The sequence below is a fragment of the Ochotona princeps genome, chromosome 8 (genome assembly GCF_030435755.1).
Source record: "Ochotona princeps isolate mOchPri1 chromosome 8, mOchPri1.hap1, whole genome shotgun sequence".
NCBI classification, from domain to species: Eukaryota; Metazoa; Chordata; class Mammalia; order Lagomorpha; family Ochotonidae; genus Ochotona; species Ochotona princeps.
In genome coordinates, this window is record NC_080839.1 from 45,456,182 (window position 1) to 45,475,760 (window position 19,579).

At 55.5% G+C, this 19,579-nt stretch overlaps 1 protein-coding gene across 8 annotated transcripts in view; it reads left to right on the forward strand.

Annotated features, from left to right (window-relative positions):
* The window catches only part of DYSF (dysferlin), a 176,520-nt gene that overhangs the window by 103,769 nt on the left and 53,172 nt on the right, over positions 1 to 19,579 (forward strand). For all 8 annotated transcript variants that reach the window (XM_058667950.1, XM_058667952.1, XM_058667954.1 and 5 more), the window contains 8 exons: positions 2,751 to 2,932; positions 5,212 to 5,352; positions 5,934 to 5,963; positions 6,879 to 6,908; positions 14,247 to 14,348; positions 14,480 to 14,641; positions 15,661 to 15,826; positions 16,014 to 16,090. In XM_058667950.1, the coding sequence (XP_058523933.1) occupies positions 2,751 to 2,932; positions 5,212 to 5,352; positions 5,934 to 5,963; positions 6,879 to 6,908; positions 14,247 to 14,348; positions 14,480 to 14,641; positions 15,661 to 15,826; positions 16,014 to 16,090 (890 nt within the window). The remainder of the gene's footprint in view (positions 1 to 2,750; positions 2,933 to 5,211; positions 5,353 to 5,933; positions 5,964 to 6,878; positions 6,909 to 14,246; positions 14,349 to 14,479; positions 14,642 to 15,660; positions 15,827 to 16,013; positions 16,091 to 19,579) is intronic.

Genomic DNA, 19,579 nt, shown 5'->3' on the forward strand with positions numbered 1-19,579 from the left:
CCCCAGTTCAGTTTGAATTTGGATATCCTGGATGGCTGGAGCTCCGCCCCAGCCTCCCTTACTTGCTAATGAAGACTAGGCAGGAGGAACAAGCCCTGGACTAGGCATCTGGGGGTTTAGTCCTGAGCCTGTGAGTTAGTCTTCTGACAAATGCAGTGACATTGACTGGCCTGGGGACCCCTCTGGGAGAGCCTGCTCCAGCATGAATGTGCAGGGCCCTCCCTTGAGTTCTAGGGGTTTAGCTCTGGCAACCGCTGGAGTAGCCTACCTGGGCTCTAGTGCCCACTTCCTTATTCTGTCTCATCAGTTGGGGTCCTGGGGGACTTCTTATTCAGACCTTCTTGCCCTTGTTCCGGGGTGCTTGGCTTGACTTGGTGACGGTTGAGTTGTCTGTGCATCCGTCCATCTGGCTTTGCTGGATCTGACCACCTTGCTTGTAGCAAATGCCCCTGCACCTCCCTTCGGTTTCTGGGAGGGGCTGGCCCTGTGGGGGAGAGGCCAGGCCCCAGCAGCACACAGTAGCCCAGTGTCTGAGGCCCGGGGCCTCTAGGCCTGCTCTTTACAATGCCTTTGTTGTGTGTTTTCCTCCCGGGGAGGGAGGGGGTGCGTGTGCGGATCTGGGTGAGTTTGTTGAGACCCTCCCCTACTCCCATCCCCTGCCTGGCCTGGGCTGAGCTCATTGCCTGAGCTGGGGCTGGGGGTGGGGGTGCTGCTGAAAGAGCCGGGCTGCTTGGGGGTTGGGGGGTGGGGGTGCTGCCAACACCAATACAGTGTGCATGGCGCGACAATGCGCAATTGTGATCTCTGTGTAAATGCGGTCGGGCTGGGGCCCGCACGCTTATAAAAATAAAGCGTGGGGAAGCACAGGGGGCGGGAACAAAAGGGGCTTTCTCACGGTGCTCTAATATGGTTTTATTTATCGGAACGCGCCCTCCTTCCCTTACTGGAACTGGGAGAGGTTCTCTGCCGAGCTTGGAGCTGATGGTATCACAGCCAGACGGTTTCATTAAATGCACAGACGCCGCTGGGCCCTGCCAGGGGCAGGAGGCAGAAGGCTCATGGCCAGCCCTGCCAGGGAACCCAGAGCTGTGTGCCAGGGAAGCTCCTGCCAGGTGGAGGAGGCAAGACATGCTGGGCATCTCTCCACCACCATTCCTGCAGCCCTCTTCTCCCAGAAGCAGGTTCAGACCAGCCTCCTGCAGGAAGCCCTCCATGATTGTCCCCACTGGATCTTGCTTCTCTGATGGTCCAGGCTGATGGCTGCCTCCTAATAGTTAAGCCCAGTGTTGTTCAGCCTGTATTTGCCCAGTAGTTTCTGCCCTTAATGTAGATGACCCTCTCTCTTAAAACCAGCTCTTTGGGGGCAATATCCACCCTCTTGGACCTTGTTTCTTTCATCCCTTTAGGGCAGTCCTGCTAGTGCCCACCCACATTTCCTACCCGTTCCTTAGTCACACCTTTCAGCCCTTCTGTACCTCCCAATCAGTGGCTGTAGCGCATCCCTTGGTCTCCTTGTGGCCATCAGTCTGTCCTGCCCTGTCTCTCCCCACTCCAGCCCCTAGAGCTTGGTTTGGACATCCCCACCGCTTTCTTTGGCCAGTGAGCTGCAGGTGGTTACCTCTCAGGTCACATGAGGAATTAGTGGCAGTGCTTAGTCTGGGCAGTGAGTTCAGCAGGTTTACGGCAGGTGCAGGAAGGAGCAGGCTGCCAAGGGCACAGACTCGGTTCTCCCACACATCCAGCACCTGGTTGCCAGCCCCTGCCTGCCTGTCCAAGTGCCCTTCTCATCTGGTACTCTGAGTCTCATAAAGTGATGACAAGGTGGCTCCTGGCTCTATGACAAAGTCCTGTTTGGAGGGCATCCTTCCCCCAAGCCCTCAGCTCCTCTTCCTGCATTTATTTCTGCTCTGTGACCTCCAAAGGCAGCCCTGCATCAACCTTGGAGTGTGTTAGAAAGGCACATCCTCAGGCCGGTGGCCAAATCGGCATCTTTCCGAGGACCCAGCAGTCTGCCTGAACCTCCAAGGTGCTTCACAAGCTCACCTCCAAGAACTACTTCCTAGACTCTCACCTCTGGGACTTGGCACAGAGAGGTGCTTGTGGTTGGGCTGGGGGACTGGGAAGGACTTTGGTGGCAGAAGGGAATTGCCAGGGCCTTAGATGCCTTGCAATCCCCAATGCTGAACAACTTCTGGGTCCATGTGCTCTCACTAACAACCCACTTCTAGCTCAACCCTCACCATCTCTGACTAGGCTCCTGCAGGAGTCTCTAACTGGCACCTCAACTCCTCCAATCTGTGTTCCATGATGGCATCCTGGAGTCCAGAGCCTGACATTGCTTGCCCCAGGAGGAAGTATTTCCCTGACATGATTTGTTGCACTGTATGATTATTCTACAAGGCTCTGATCCAAATTGTCATTCTGTGTTTGGGAATTTTCCATTTCCGCTCAAATCGGAGTTTCAGTGCCGAACACCTAGCTTTTAGCCTGACACACCATTGGCACCTAATAATTGCTTATTGGGTGAACCATGCAGGTGCTCACTTTGTCCAGGTTGGAGCAGGAAACTCTGTGCATCTCACGCTCATTGTCATGACCAGGTGCCCAGCTGTCCTCGCAGATGGGTGGGGAGAGACCCCTGGGACCAAGGGATCCTGAAAGTAGTTGATGCGACTCAAAGCACCTGAGCAGGCGGCACTCACCGTCCATGCTGTATCCTGTCTCTCTCTCCCTTGCCCTGGTCCGAACAGATCCCTATGCTATCGTCTCCTTCCTGCACCAGAGCCAGAAGACAGTGGTGGCCAAGAACACCTTGAACCCCACCTGGGACCAGACACTCATCTTCTATGAGATCGAGATCTTCGGTGAGCCAGTCAGGATTGCTGAGCAGCCGCCCAGCATCGTGGTGGAGCTGTACGACCATGACACCTATGTGAGTCAGAGGCTTCCTCTGCCCTCTCCTGCCCAAGGGGAGAGATGGCCCTGAAGGTGGAAGTTTGGGTCTCCATGGATTCTTGGCTTCTGGTATTCCCCAAGTCCAGAGCTGGTAGCTTTTCCATGGGCTCAAATACTTGGGCATTTCTAGCTTCTTCAGGCCATTAGCAGGGATCTGGATCAGAAGTGAAGCAGATGGAACTCAAACCAATGCTCATATGGGATGCCAGCACTGCAGGCAGAAGCTTAACTGGCCATGCCACAGTGCTGTCCCCTACTTTAGTTTAATTGCACTGACTTGTTGGTTTAAATAGGCACCAGCGACCAGTGCTCTTGCATTGGATAGCACAACTCTGCAAGGTTCTTGGAGGGAGACAATGCCATGGCTATAAGGTTGGGGAGGATGTTAGGGAAATGTAGAATTGGGGTGCTGAGGTGTTCCTAGATGGCAGAGTGGTGAGTGAGGGACTGTGAGGAGAGAAGGAAGTCTGGGAAGGAAGAAAAAGGAATGTGAGACTGGGAGCAAGGGATTGATGGGGTGAGAGTGGTGTTTGGGCAAGAGAAGGTTGGGTTGTGGCGTGTGGTGGCGTCAGTTTCCTGGGCATATGGCAGACAGGCCTGGCCTAGGGGAGGGGATGAGAGGGCAGGAGGCAGGATTTGGAAGATGTCTTGGGGCAAGCTGCTATGGCTGGATATCAGGTGCCCTGAAAGTGTGAGGTGCCCTGAGAGAGGGAGCTGCTCAGCGGGTAAGGGAGGACGATGCCATTTTTGATGGGAGCCAATGATAGTAGACCACACAGGTCTGGGCTGGGAGCCTTCCTGGGTGTTCTCTGAGGAAAAGACTGGTGCCACAGGGGACGAGGTTGCTTTGGGATGTTTGGAGAAGAGCCTGGGGCCTGGCATCTCTGCAGGTGTTGGGTTAAGGGAACTGAGCAGAAGGAGCAGATGTGAATACTGCTGCAAGGCATGCTGGGAGGCTCCCCAAACTGTGCCAGAGCTGTGCGTGGGTATGCCAGTCAAGGAAACTATTTCTGGAAACATTTTTCAAACTTTGCCTCCTCCCTCTCATCCCACTATCACCCCCAGGCCAGGCTGGTCCCAGTCAGGACACAGGTGCTCTCCCATAGCTTTTAACCATCTCTTCTTCAAAGAATGCACTGACCCTGTCAGTCAGCTGCAGGCCAGAGCCCAGGGACGATCACAGGGGAGAGGAACTGTAGCCTCTTCTGGGTAGCTCAGCAGGCTTCAGGGTTCTGGGCAAGGCAGGGGGTATGTATGCTGCAAGCCCACACCTCTTGGTAAATAATTGTCGCCCTCCTCTCCTGCTGTCCCACCTGCCATCTTGGCCAGCTTCACTCCTCTCTGGACCTGACAGCTCAAGGGGTGACACTTGACCCATAGAAGCTCATGGGAACCTCCCAGGGCTATTGCTGCTGCCCACTCTGAATGTTTGCGGGCCAGACTCCCACTGATGAGACAGATGACCCTGCAGGAGCTGGTGGTCATCCCAAGATAGCCCCTTCGGCAGCAGTGCTGCCCAGCTCTGCTCAGTGTCTCTCCAGATACTGGCCTTGGAGAGATGCTCAGATGCCATCAGACTGTGAGGGGAGGTTCTGCTGGGCACTCCTGCCCTAGGGGAGACAATGCTGAGGCCTGGAGTGCGCAGGCAGGCAACATCATGGAGGCCCATGTGGCAGGGCTGGGTTTGGGCAGTACTGTGACTGAGGGAAGACAGCAGCATGAGCCACACAAGGACGAAGGATGAAAGGAAGCTGAGGCAGGGAGTGGGGGGGGGGGTTGGAGTGAGTATGGAGAGGGAGGGGTGCCCATGTACGGGGTGGACCTTTGGTGCCAGCATGGAGCTAAGGAAGGTGCTTGGCTAAGAAATACAAGATGAAAGCATTTTCACAAGCTGGACTTAATGTGATGAGTGTGATCCTGGTTAAGAAGGGATGGACACGAAGCCCCTATGTTGCTGAGGGTTTGGTTCTCTGGTCTCTAAAAGGCATGAAGCTGAATCCCATAAAAGCAGGGTGGACATGAATTAGACCTACAGAAGGACTTCCCAAACACACTGGTAACACAAGTCCAGCCATGGTGGCCAGCATCTGGCTGTGTCTCACGTGGTTCTGGTTTCCCTCTAAGGAGAGCAGGGCTCACCGTCTAACACAGGGGCTGCCCTGATTCTCGAGGCCCAGTGGTCCAGGGAAGCAGGCTTGTGGTCCCTGGGAGGCCGCTCAGAAGTCTCTGACTTCCTCTTCTCCATGCCCCATCTAGGGTGCTGATGAGTTTATAGGCCGCTGCATTTGTCAACCGAGTATGGAGCGGACACCCCGGCTGGCCTGGTTCCCACTGCTGCGGGGTGGCCAGCCAGCCGGAGAGCTGCTGGCTTCCTTTGAGCTCATCCAGAGAGAGAAGGTGAGGCTGGTCTCCCCCACCCCCCACCACCACCAATGCCAGCCCTCCTTCACTGCTCCGCTGAGGCCCTTTCCACCTGTCTTTTCTGCAGTCCTGATTAGCACATGACCCAACACATGATAGAATTGGGCTGTGCATCTGAGTGCCCTGCTCCCACCCCAATTTCTTCTCCTTGGGTCATCTCCTGATGCGAATTCTGGGAGGAAGATCTCTGTGGTCCAGCTGTAGGGGACAGGGAGTGTCGGGATGGGTTAGGGCAGCAACTCCATTCCCATGTGGACTCCAGCATGGCCCAGCTGTGGCCCTGGTCATGTCCCCACTGTGAAATCAGAAGCTTGGGTTAGAGTTCTGTTCCCACACTTGCTCTGGGTATGATGTGTACCCCAAATGTACACTGGATAGGATGGGGACTGCCCTGGGGGGATGTGTCTGGAGGGGCCACAGCCCTCAGCTTCCTTCCTGAAGGGTGGGCTATGCATGCCTCTGCCTGTTGAAGAAATGGTTGCCAGGCCGGGGCTGAGATGAGGAGCTGGGGACCTTGGTGACAGTCACATGATAATGGTGTTTTCTCTTCACCCCAGCCGGCCATCCACCACATTCCTGGTTTTGAGGTGAGTCTTGCTTTTGCTTTCCTGCTTCAGACTGACCACCCATTCTGGGGTGTGCGGCCTAGGCCTCGATGTCCTCCAGCGCTGCCCCATTAGGGCTCAGGGCCCCATGGCTGTTGGACCCCAGCGAACTGCTGGGGTCCCCTTGCATCTAGTGACAGAGACCCTGAAGGTGCACTGGGCACCAGGTGGGGCTGCGGGGCCTCCAAGTGTGTGTGTGTGTCACTTTCAGCAGTGCTGGTCCCTTGGTCCCGCACTGAGGCTGTTTTCTCTCTCTTACCTGTCCGAGGTTTCTCCCCTTCTTCCTTTTTTCTCCTGAGATAACAGCAGAAAGGGGAGCCCTTTACCAGGGACCCATGTCAATCAGATTCACTGTACTAATGCAGGATAGGTGCAGTGGCAGCTGTGGGATTCTCACCTGCCCTTCCAAAGGAGCCCTTACAATTTCCAGATGATTCTTACCCTACAAGCCCTTCTTTGCCACTCCAAGCCACACACTCCTCCTCCTCCTCCTCCTTTTCTTCTGTTCTTTGCCCTACCCTAGCTGCAGCTCTCTGTTCTGAACAGTCCTGGGGGATTCCAGGTAGTTCTTTGATTGCCAAGTCCAAGTGCCCTGGCAGGTTCAGCAGGTCTAGGACTACACCTGTTGTCTTTTCGGGGCTGCCTGGGTGCTAATTTGGGCTTAGGCTTTGGCTGTTCCTGCCCATCCCTCTGCATAGGGGTCCACTGCATCCTCCTTAGGGGCCACATGGTGTGGGCAGGGAGGTATGGCTGGGAAGCAACCATCTTTGACTGGATGAGGTGGTGTCAACTGTGTTCATCCACTGGCCCAGCCTAGTGCTCCTATTACTAATACAGAACTTGTCTCTTTTTCTCCTCCATCTCCTGGATGTGGAACATCCCACGGGCATGGTGCAGGTGCCAGACAGCTCAAGAATCTTGGATGAGGTGAGCCAGAGCCTAGAGGTTGTACCCCATGGCAGGAGTGGGTGGGTAGTGAATGAGGGAGGAAAGGCTCGCAATATGCAAACACACACTTCAGAACCACCCAGATGCCTGGTGCTCTGTGATCACTTATGCCATGTAGAGATCTGTCTGGATTCTCTTTCCATGCTCCCTGTGGAACCAGGGCTGCTGAAGCTGTGTCCTGGTGGTGGTGGAGGAGGCCAGATGAACAGCAATGCCCAGTCTTACCTGGTAGTGTCCCTGGTGGCCCAAGTCCATAAATGCCAAAGCAATCAAGGAAGGCTTTCTGCTGGAGGCAGCCAGAAGTTGTAGCACTTAGGAGGAGGGTGGGCATACACCTTTGGTTCAAGGGCTGGTTTTGGGTACACATGGTAGGTTGGGGATTTGTGGGGACTGGTAGAAGTTTGGGGTTGGTGTCTAGAGGAAGCAGGGACACGATCTTTGGGATGTGTGTGAGAAACACACACTCTTACAGACTCTTGGACATCTGAGAGTAGGCTGGGGGCAGAGGCTGGGGAGAGGTACAGGAACTGGAGAGAGAGCAGCCACTTGCTGCCATCAATCAGGGAATCCCCAGGCTGGGAGCAGACACCATTTGACATTTCTGGCGCAACTTGGACTAGCAGTGCAGGGTCAGGATGTGGGAGCCTCAGGCCCCGCACCCCTTACCTCACTTCCTGTAGCTCCCAGACCGAGGTGGGGTCCACCAAGTGAGCTGGCTGTGATCGCGCCCGACAGGCCGCCTCCTGCTCCTGGCTGCGGTTGCAAAAGACTGCCGGTTTGGCCTTGGAGGCCAGGTCCTGTCCAGGAAGGCAGCACGGAGCCCTCGCGCTTGATTGAGAGCGCTCTGTGGCCAAAACCCACAGCCCTGAGCTGAAGAAGACCCAGCCCAAGGATGAGTTATTAAAAAGAAAAGGTCTCAGTTCTTAATAACTGGATTTGTCATATACAGCAGTGAGGGCTTGGGTTCTGAGAGCGGGATCTGGCTGTGGTTGCATCGTCAGGAAACAGAGCCAAGCAGCAGCTTCTGGGCCAAGTGTCCTGCTGCCGGGCCAGCCGGGCCACAGGCTGAGGGCACGCAGCGGTCAGCAGGGCCAGGGGACAGCAGGTTCTGGGGGTCTGCCAGGCGTACAGGCCGAGCTGAGCCAGCAGGTTCTCAGGGCCTGAGACCTAGATGGGTGATGCAGTGTCAACTGGCTTGGGGAGCAACATTTGAGGATGACCTTGTGACCTTCCATGGTCTCTGTGGGACCTCAGCCGAATCCATCCCTGGGGGCCATAACTCAGTCCACTGAAAGGGGACATTTGTGCCAAGATGTTAGGTCCCACTTGGTTTTAAGAATGCCCCGGGAGTGGGTGGAGGCAGGTAGTTCCTGCTGCCCCCGCTGTTGCTACAGGAAGCCTAACGCCTCAGTGGGATTTTCTGTCTTCATTGCTGTGGCCCAGCCCCTGCCTGGTGTGTCTCCCTTTCAGCCCCTCCCAGGCTCCCAGCCTGATATCTGGCAAGATGCAACAGCCGCCTTGCAGGGCTTCAAAAGGGCGATGCTGAGCGCTTAGCTCCTGTACCACTGGCTATGGGGCAGGGGGCAGGAGGGAGGGAAGATCAGCAAGGAGGCTTCAGAGACTGTTGGTGATGATGGGGACCTGGACTAGTGGGGTCGCTGAACCCTACAGCCTGGTTTAGGGGTGTCCTGACCTGTGGGGAGAGGCGTTCGGTCAGTGCAGTCAGGCACAGAGATGGCAGGGTGGGAGCCAGAGTGCGATGCGCAATAACATGCCGTCGGGCTGGGGGTCTGTTGGCAGAAGTGGCACTGAGCTGTCTTTTGAAGTAGAAAGGGTGGGTGGGGGTGCTAGGGAGTAGTGTTGGGAGATCAGTTTGGTGGGTGACAAGAATCCCCTTTTGTAGGCTTTGTGTCCATCTGGAAGGTCGCTGTGAGGTTATAAAGGGCAAGCAGAACACGTTCACATGTGCTGGCATTGGCTGGGATATGGGTGCGGGCAGAGGGAGGGCTTTCTCTGAGCTCTCTTGCTCATCTTCCTATCTGTGTGTCTTCTCTCTCTCTCTCTCTGCCTCTTCCTCACTCTTCCTCTGTGTGTCTTCCTCCTCTGTGTGCTCCTTGGCCCCCCGTCTCCCTCCTTCTCCCGCCTCTGCTGAGCCCTCCGTCTCTTTCTTTTCCTTTTTGTCTGGAGAACAAAGGCGGGCCGCGCTGCCAAGGGGAATGAGTTCAAAGAAACGGCAATTTTAGATTTCCTGAGAATTGGAGAGTGGTGTGTGCACGTGTCCGTTTGTGTATGCTGTGAGAACCACACACAGGCGCACACACGCACGCACACACACACACACACACACACACAGCAGAAGGGGTGTGAATGCCTCCCTCTTGAACTGGGGCCCTGGGCTCCATGGGCATGCGGTCCTGGCCATCTCAGGGAACGTGGCTGGAGGAGTACCCGGGTCCTGCTTCCTCTCTCATGCTGGGTTCTACAGCACGCCAGCGGCTGCCCTGGTAAGGAGGCTGTCCTCACATTGTCCACCCTTGCCTTCTGAGTCCCGCCCCAGCCACAGACTTCAAGCTGTTACCCTGAGAGGTACCAGGTACTCTCTCCTTTGCCCCCAGACCCACTAGAAGGAAGAATTCGGTGTTTTGCAATCAGGAAAATGAACCCAGTGGTCCCCCTCCCTCCTCCTCCCCTAAGGCTTTAATGTAAAACACTGTTTTTCCTGGGAAGTGTAATTAGAGCAACATGTTGTTCCTAACGAGCTGGGTGGGGCCAGTAGACAATGGAGCCCTCCCAGCCGGCCTGGCTGCCCCTTGCCTGGGACTCCCTGAGGAACCAGCACATGAGTGTCTGAGGGGGTCCCCTGATTGCCCCTGGCTGAGTGAGAAAGGGGTCTGTGGGTTAGGTGTTGGGAAATGTGCAGACACTGCGTCTGACCTGGGACCAGGAGTGGGCTTCTGGTTGGGGTGACTACCAGAACTGTGACTCAAGGCCTGGGCTCTCCATGTTGGCCAAGGAGGGGCCCCACAGATGGCTTCTGCTTTGATCCGGTCCTCTCTATTTGAGGTGGCTTGGTGAACACCATGAACACCTGTAGACCCCGCTAGAGTCGCCACCTGAAGACCTGCCTTCCATGTGGTTTCCTCCAGTGAGCCACAGTCTGGCTTGCCTTGCTGGTTGTGGGTACTAGAGTTCTGTCACTTGCAGGACAGTGAATCAGTGTGTGTCTGCTACATTTCCAGGCTACCCCCGCCCCTTCCTGGCTATGTTGATTTGTCCTCCCAGTTCTAATGAGGGTCATGAGCTGCACATCGACTCCTGTTGACAGCTGCTGTCCCAGTGGGGGTCCCGGTGGGGGTCCCGGTGGGAGGAGGGTGTTGTAGCTCTCAGGTGGGCTGAACCAGAAAGTTGGGAAATAGGCTCTGGAGCTGGCTGAGACTGTAGGACCCCCACATGTGTGGTGATCGCACACAGTTTAGGATGCTGGGAATGCTTGGAAGCTGATGTGGGTGCAGTATCATGGAGGGTTACAGAAAGTCAGAAACAAGGGTTATGGGAAGTTTCTAGAGTGTGGGGGGGAAGTTTTCTGGAGGGTGGAGAACTTGATCTGGACCGTGAGAGATGTGTTCCCTCCAGGAAGGCAGCCAAGGAAGTCAATTCCAAGAGAAGGAGCCATGAGCAGGTTAGGGTGGGGGTGGTGAGGACCCAGGAGCAGCAGGCTGGCACAGACAAGAGAGTTAGAGGAAGAGGGAGTGTGTCAGAGGCATTTTTTTATCCACCCATTCACCTGGTGGTGCATCTACCTAGTGACAAAGTCCATTGCACACATAGAGACAGCACAAGGTGGTGGTTGCATCTGGTGATGGAGGTGCGTGCAAGTTGCCAGGGGTGGTGCTCAGGACACCCCAGGGCAGAGTTCACTGGGCACCTGAAGTCCCAGCTGAGATGACCAGAAGAAGTGGAACTGAGTGCATTCAGTAAGCTCTGTGCCTCAAGGCCAAGAGACCACTGTAGTTCCTGCCACCTGCCAGGTTCCGAAGGGCAGGAAGTGACCATATCTGGGAGGGGACTCATCACTATTTGGAACTTTGGAAGAGGAGGTGGAAGACAGGAGGTGTGGTGGGGTGGGGTTGGGAAGAGTTATCTGGTGAGAGATGTGCTGGTGAAGACAGCAGGAGGTAGACGGTGGGGGTCTTGGAGGCAACATCAAAGAGTTTGCATTGCCTCCTGGAGGCCACTGAGCAGCCTGTGAATTGGGAGAAGGCTTGCCCTGGCTGCAGAGGGCAGCATGCATTGGTTGTTGGCAGGCAGTGTGCAAAACCTCTTGCAACCAGGCTACATGAGATGCTGGTGAGTCCAGGGAGAGGGGCAGTGGCTTGAACCAGGAAAAGGAGTCAAGGGTGGAGGGGTGTGAGTGGGGCGGGACAGGTAGAATCATCCCTGCTTGGTGTTGAATTAGGCAGGGCAATGAGGGGAGAAGGAGACAGTGGCTGACTTGGTTGTGTGGGTAGGGCTACTTTCTGAGAGGCCATTGAAAGGAGGCAGAAGGTTTTTAAATGGTTATTTACATTTACTTGAAAGGTAGGATGATAGAGAGATGGGGAGATGGCTTCCACCCCCCTGATTCACTCCTCAAATGTCTGTGGGCTGGATAGGAGCCAGGAGCCAGCAACTCCATCTTGATCTCCCAACATGTGTGGGCAGGAACTCAAGCACTTACGCCACCCTTTGCTGCTTTCCTGGGTGCATTAGCAGGGAGCTGGGTAGTAACTGGAGAAGCCTGCATGCAAACCCTAGGAGGTAACAGCACCCCAAGCAGGGCCTTAACTTGCTGTGCCACAGTGCCCACTGCAGGAAGCAGATCTTAAGGTGGGAGACAGGGACCCCCAGTTGTATGAAAGTTCAGTGTCAGAGGCTGGGTGGAGCCACAGTGTCAGGGATCCTGGGGAGTGCCCCGAAGGTACCTAGGCTTCTTGGGCTCCTCCACAGGTGGGGTAAGTGTGGCAGCCTGGTGCTGGAGAAGCTGCCTGACCTCTCCTCTAACTGTCATCTCTCTATTCCCCTTGCTGCATGGGGCCTGGTGCGCCACAGCTGTGTGCTCCTGCCCTGTTGCTCCAGGGCCTTCTGCAAACGGTACAGTGCTCAGCCTCCTCCAGCTCCTGCTTCCCCTGGCCGCAGGGTCCTGCAGATGGGCGAGGAGGGTCATCGGCACAGAGGGGTGGGGAATGGTGTGGATAGCATTGGGAGTGGGTTCCGGGAGGGGCTGTCCTGGGCTTGGAGCTAGAGAGGAAATGCTTCCCAGGAAACACATGCATGAATCCTCCTTGGGGAGTTTGGGAGAACCTGCAGCTGTGTGAGGAAGACTGGTCTCTGCTTCCCCACTCAGGGCAACTTGGGACTGACCCTTCCTCCCTGACCCCTTCTTTTTGCCCCTTTTTGGTTTTGGGCTTTTGGCTGTGGACCCATGTAGGGCATTGGCCAAAAGAAGCTGTGAGCAGGCCACAAGTGGGTCACTTCTGTGAAGTCACCTGCTGCTGGTGGCCTTGGGGTACTACAGGTGTACGCTGAACTCAGGGTCACCTCAGCAGCCAGTTCACCACCACAGCTGTGGTTGTGGAGGCCCCAGCTCAGTTCTCCAGGGCTGCCTCCCTCGTGGGCTGTGATATGCATGGTGCCCCCTAGAGGTGTGTGCCAGGACAGCCTAGTCCATCATTCTAATCGGCTTCTGACCTGGAGTAACCTACATGTGGGTGTAGACTGAAGAGTTCTATCGCCTGGTGCCCTGGTGGCATGAGGATGGTGGCAAAGCCAGTGTTGCTCCCAAAGGTGCTCCCAGGGGCCCAGCAGTCCTCGGGTGACCCCAGACAGACTCGTCTTGACTCCAGAGCTGAGCTGCTTCTCACCACAGTTCTAGGGGTGGTGGGCCAAGAGTGATGATTGGCTGGGCTGGGCTTGGAAGATTTGGTGGGTGGGCAGGAGGGAGCTAGCATTTATCCCTGCCTCAGCTCTTCTACTACCTACATCAGACCACCTGGGGACAGATGAATGACTCTTGCAGAAGGAAACCCAGGTCACTTAGAAGATGTTTCCAGTGATTCCTTTTTTAGCTTCATGAAGACCACGTGTAGAATATCCAACATAGCCCTTTAAATTATAGCCAATATTTTCTACATGTCAGGTCGTTCATGTATGGATGTACAGGTTGGGCACTGCACAAGGATACGGTAATGAAGGAGCTGCAATTTCCGGCACCGATGTCATCTATTTATATTTGTTGTGACAGTTTCCAGTAGATGGCAGTAAAGTGTGTTTTGTCCTAATCACACATAAAATATGAACCTTTTTCAGACATGAGAGTAGAGTTTTAAGAAAGGAACATCTTTTTCTAATTGTCACAAAGGTGCTGGATGAACAACAGTCCTAGTGAGAGTTTATGTGCACCAGGCGTTCTTCTAAAATGTTGGGTAGCTGGTCACTTCTACCCTTGTACTAACCTTTGGAAGTTGCTCCTGTCAACTAACCATTCTGTAGATGGAAACGTCGAGCTGGAGGAAAGGCAGACTAGCTTGATTAGGCTTGTACATGGTAGAGCATGTAGTTAACTGGTAGTAGTTAACTGGTCTAAGGTGGGAGCTCTACCTTCCCAATGCTGCCTGTCAGGTAGTCACGCAGGGTGCCTGGCTCTGAGTGGGCAGCCCAAGGGGGACGCAGCCTTACTCAGGGCTGGCCTGTGGCAGTGAGGGAGCTGCCCCCACTGTGTCTGTGGACAATTACATTCCTCCTCTCCTCTGCCATCTGCTCTGCACACGGTCCTTTGCAGGGCAAGAGTTCTGTCCTCCCAGGGAACAGGTGTGGGATGTGGAGGTTTAGGGCTGGAGATGGAGCACCAGGACAGGGGAGTCCCTTGGAAAGATCGGAGGCTAGAGGAAGCACATGGGGCTGCAAGGGGCAGCAGGGAGGGATAGGGCTCTGTCGTTGTTCTAGGATGGACAGGCAGTGTGTGTGTGCATGCATATGTCAGCAAGGAGGCAGCTCCGAGTGGCTTGTTGGTGCATCTGAGCTTGTGCTATGGGGAGAGGGGGCAGCCTGGGATTCACATGAAGTGGGGAGACCTACACCAGGCCTCAGGTGCTTGAGTGGTGTTCTGGGTGAGGACAATGCCTGTTGTGAGCTGCTGGGGCTCCTTTCCACCTGTGTGCCTGCCTGTCTGTCCATGCTTGTGTCTCTGTGTCCCATCTCTCTCTGTCCTGTCTCTTGTTTGCTTGATCTTTATGCCATCTTGGTCTTCATCAGTCCCACATGCTACCCTTTTACCCACAGTCTGACGATGCAGATCTGCCCTACCCTCCCCCTCAGAGGGAGGCCAATGTCTACATGGTGCCACAGAACATCAAGCCCGCTCTGCAGCGGACCGCCATAGAGGTGAGCCCAGCCCAGACATGGCATGGCTGCTGGGGTACAGAAGCCTAGTCCTTCTTCCCTCCGGGTCCCAGCCCCATCCTATCTTGTGGGTTTGGGGCCTTCCCAGACATGTCATCCTCCTGGGTCCCCAGATTCTGGCCTGGGGCCTGCGGAACATGAAGAGCTACCAGATGGCCAGCATCTCCTCCCCCAGCCTCGTGGTGGAGTGTGGGGGCCAGACGGTGCAGTCTTGCGTCATCAGGAACCTGCGCAAGAACCCCAACTTCGATGTCTGCACCCTCTTCATGGAAGTGGTGAGTCCCTTCTCTCTGCTGTCACCTGTGCTTCCCTGGTAGCCTCAGGTGACCTACCTTTGTGACTGGCTCCCTGCGGTGGTGGTGGGGTTTCCAACTGGCTCATGGTGTCTCTCCCTCTCCAGCGAAGTGAAAATGAAGCAGATAAAGTAGCCAGTGCTGTGAGCAGTGCCAGTGGGGGCAGCTTGTTCTATCCTGTTCCATCTGGGACCAGCAGAAGCCCCGAAGGGCCTGTTTTTTCCTTTCCAGGGTTTCTTGCACCCCCAACCCTAAGTTTCCTCCAGGAACCTGCCAGGGCCCTCTGTGACTGTTGGCCATGCCTGGAGACTTTCTCTGAGTGGGGCCTCCCCTGAGGAGCTCACCTCCACAGACCTCGGCCCCTGGCTCTCTCTGGCTCCCTAGGCTGCTGGGCCTCGTGGCTGCAGTAAGGCGAGTCTGAGGACAGGAAAATGGTCTGTGAGATGAAAGCACGGCAGAAATTCCAGGCCCAGTGGCTGTCAACAGGAGCCTCCTCTTGGCTGCACCACAGCCGCCACTGAAGGAGAGCTTATAAATTATTTCAAGTTGTGTGCCGAGTGCATTCAGGGTGGTGGGGTGGTGGTGGTTGGGGGGTGGGGGAAGCTGGATCTGGAAGCTGATTCTTTTGAGTATCCACTTGGGGGGCACTGTCTGCAAGAGATGTTGAGTCCTGGCCCAGCCCCCTCTCCCCTCCTGGGCCAGTGAGGGCTTGGGGAAAGCAGCCTTGTTCTCTCTGGCTGGCAGCTCAGCCCATGTCCCTGGAAGGTAAGGATGTGGGGCAAGGCTGGCTTCTGTGAATGGCACACAGAGAAGGTAAGAAACCTCTGCTCTGTTGGTCAGGACCTGGGCCTGTCAGTGACTGTTCTGGAGTTCTGGCTGTTGGGGTTAATCTGTGGGTTGCAGCCATTCTCTCTGTTCCTTGGACCTGCTTGCCCACTTCCCCTGTGCCTCCCAGAGATGGGCTCAGGCCAACATCCAGAGGTTAACGTCTCTTCCCCCAGATGCTGCCCCGGGAGGAGCTCTACTGCCCTCCCATCGTGATCAAGGTTATTGATAACCGCCAGTTTGGCCGCCGGCCTGTGGTGGGCCAGTGCACCATCCGTTCCCTGGAGAGCTTCCTGTGCGACCCTTATGCGGCCGAAAGTCCATCTCCACAGGGCGGCCCAGGTAGGGGACAGGGCTTGAGGCCAGGCTGTGGGTCCAGGTGAGAACCACCCCAGGGGCTGGCCTCTTGGTGTGTAGTGAGAAGTGGACCAGAAGGTGGCAGGGCGGGGAAGGGAAGAGGTCTTGCCTTGCCTCTCTGTGGCCGAGGAGAGAGGAGCCCCTCTGAGGCCTGGCCATGGCTGCCCCACAGATGACGTGAGCTTGCTCAGCCCTGGGGAGGATGTGCTCATCGACATTGATGACAAGGAGCCGCTCATCCCCAGCCAGGTAGGGCTGGTCCTCAGAGCCCCCTCTGTCCTCAGCTTGAAGGGTGGGAGTTCCCCATCTGGTTTGGGTTGAGGGGTGGGAGTGGGCATGGTCTGGTCCTGGGTTGGGGGTTGGGAATGGGCTTGGTCTTCTGATTGAGGTGCCATTGTTTTGTTACCCTTCCTTGGGGGCTGCACTGGAGACCAGCGGGCAAGTTAAGGCGGAGAGGGGTGGTGACTGGAGGAGTTTTGAGTCTCACTTGGATGGCATCTGGGGCCCTCCTCCAGCCCCTTCTTAGAAGGAAGAATCTTATACAAGCTTGTGCTTGGGGGCATCCTGGGGGCAACTTAGGAGAGGAGGCTGTGTCCAGGCCGATAGCCCCAGACCCCTACCTCCAGGAAAGGGAAGGAGAAGGGGCAGGACAGGCACAGGGCTCCAAGGGTCCCTGATCCCATGGGGAGGAAGAAGGAGCTAAACAGTGCTGGCCTGTGCCCATAGCTTAGGCCAGAGAGCCCGGCTCAGTGGCTGTCACCCTTGTTCACCAAGTGGGCAGTGCTCGCCCTGGCTTGGGCCCTGTAGTCCAGTCCTTCCCACAGTGGAAATGGAGAAGGGTCTCACTGCGAGTACCTGACCTTGAACTTGCTATCTGCTACGAGTTGTCACCCTCCTTTCTAGACTTCTGGTGATGTGGGTCACACCCCTGGCACTGCCACACCACCAGGAGCCCTCCTGCCTGTATTGTGTATTGAGTGTGCCCTCAGCAAGTGGACAGGGTGGCACATAATTGTCGTTCCTATTTTGTAAATCAGTAAGCTTGGGTGCCAGGCTCGGCTGCCTCGGCCTTGGCCTCCACTTTCAGGATACCCTGCAGCCCTGAAGCTATGTTTGTGGGTGTTCTGTCTACCTGCCCCTTGGGCTGCTGGCTGCTGCTTTCTCCCACGCTCATCGTTCTGTCAGCACTGTGGTGCCTGGCTCTGGCCTTGCTGCTGACGAGGGAGGTCCTGCTCTGTGCTTTCCCTGTTGCTGAGAAATCTCGAAGCCCCGAGCTCTCCTGCTTTCCTGAACTGTGCCCAACATCCTGCCTGCTCAGGACACCTTGTGTCCCTGCTCCCTTGGTTACTCTTGAAGCCTCTGCATGGATATGGTCACCTGCTTTGAGAGCCTTCCCTGGCCACTGCCCTTCTGCTGCCCTCCTGGTCTATGTCTGGGCCACATTTGCCTCAGATCCTGTCTGTTACCATGTAAGTCAGCCTCTTCTCCATGCTGGGTCAAGGCTGGCCACTGGAGATCCTTGCTTGTGGTATGCTTAGTGTGTCCAGTGTAGGTCAGCCTGGTGTGTATGTGTGTGTAGAAGTGGATCTGGGTAGTGGGTGGATAGCTGGATGGGCAGTTGGGTTGATGATCTTTCCACTGTTGGCATGGCTGGGGAACCCATATGGATGTTTGAGGTGGCTCTATATCAGATGAGTCTGAATGCCGTGCTGGTGTCTGGTTGGGTGTTTATGGCTACAGTGGGCAGATAGTTGACCCCCAACTCCTGGCTGCCCAATCCTGGCCCTCCCAGTGATTCTGTTTGGAAGGAGTGGGGCTTGTTCAGCAGGATTTCTGTTCTGTATGTGCTGCCCTCAAAAGTCTATAGATTTGGATGGAAGGCAGAGGTGATTATTTTGGGCCCTGCTGGCTGCAAGCACAGCTAGTAGCTGAAGAGGAGGTGGCCTAGGCTGACCATCCTGCCAGCATCTACAGGAGGGAACTGGGGATGGGGTCTGGCAAGAGCCAGGCCTGTGTGCCTTGTGGGACCCCCTTGTCACTCTGGCTAGAGCTGCTGAGTGGGCATCTGGGAGGAGTGGGCATCTGGGAGCTAGATTCCTAGATGTCTGCCCATGTGGGGAGCAGCAGGGCCTCACCTGGCTTGAGTAGAGGGTAGGAGGAGGAAGAAGTGAGATCAAATTGTTCTGATGGAAGGCTTGGACTCTGGCCTCCCTGAGCAAACTGCTTGATGGAGGAGTAGAACCTCAACTCTGGCTGGGAGCTCTGGTTCTGGGGAACTCCTTGGCCTGGTGGTACCTAATTGTGTGGGGATGATTTTCCTTTTGATGCTTTGGGTTGATCTGGCTGGTACAGGAAGTTCTCACTGACTCTGTCTCTTATCCACAGCTCCTGGCACTTTGGAGGCCCAGAAGCTCCAATATTGATGTTGGAGGGTGTTGGGCCTGTTCCCTGGATTTGCCAGCTCATTCTGGCCCTCTCCTGCCCCCCAGTGCAGATAGCATGGAAGGTCCTGAACCCCCACAGGGACTGGAAGGATGGACAGTCTGGCAGGAGTTTTGCTTGGCTACTGTTTGTGTAGCCCATTTGAGGCGTATGGATGATGCAACCCCTCTGGTGTGCTCATCAAGTCCTGGCTGTTGAGGCTCCTCCCTAGCTCACATCTGCTGTCCCCAGATCAGACTTCTGCTTAGGTCCTGCCTGTCCTTCCCCTGGCTTGCCCCCTTCTCTCTGCTGCAGATGCTCTTCAATGTTACCTGCCCAGGTCTTGGGATAAGCATGCCATACGCATTCTGAAAATGCCACCTGCACAAGCTCTTTCTGTTGCCCATGTCACCACCTGGCTCTTGGGACAGAGTATTTCCCAGGACCTTGGCGAGTTTTGGTCTTTGTCAAGAGGGTCCACACAGGGGCTGACTTGGTGTGTGCAAAAGGCAGATCTGCCCACTTTGCATTCCTGGGCATGTGGGTCGCATGTTTCTGTGAGTGGGGAGGATGCTAAGTAGGGACCTGAGTTCTTGATAGATAAGGGGTATGAGAAATGCCTCTGCATATGCACTTAAACTCTGCTGAGTGTCCTTGTTCCAGCTGCTGTCTTACCTATGGCCCTCAGGCTGGCAACCTGGGGGTGGGCTGGGTGAGTGTGTGTCAGGTGTACATCTGAACCAGTAGCAGAGGAAAGGATGCATGCTCTTTAGGGTACTGGCAGAGGCGTGCGCAGCTGCCTGATGGCATGGCCTTGACTTAGCTTACTAAAGGCAGATGTGAGTGTGTCTCCTCAGGCGTACTATGGAATAAGTAGTTCTCTTGTTTGAACAAAGTATATAATCATTTTTCCTGATAGCAAATGTGCTGCACTCTCATGACCCACGAATTTAGAAAATAAGGAGAACTAATGACTAGATAGGCACTGTGTCCAACCGAGGTACCACCAGCACCTCATCTCCGGGTTTCTCTTTCTGGTTCTCTCTGCTTCCAACTTGGTGGCTGTCTTTCAAATAAAATTGGGGCCTTTGGCTTCCCAACCCATCTCTCACATTAAAGTCATACCTGGTGTCATGATTAGGGAGATGAGAAGAGTAAACAAGAAAAGTCAGAGCTTGCTGCTTCAACCTACCCCAACCAGGGTCTGGAGGTTCGAGGGGGAATGGTGGCCTCTGTCCCCCTTCGCCCCAATATTTTCACCTTTGGACACTGAGGAAGCCCGCAGGGCTCTGGTGGAGGCAGCCAATCTGGCAGGTG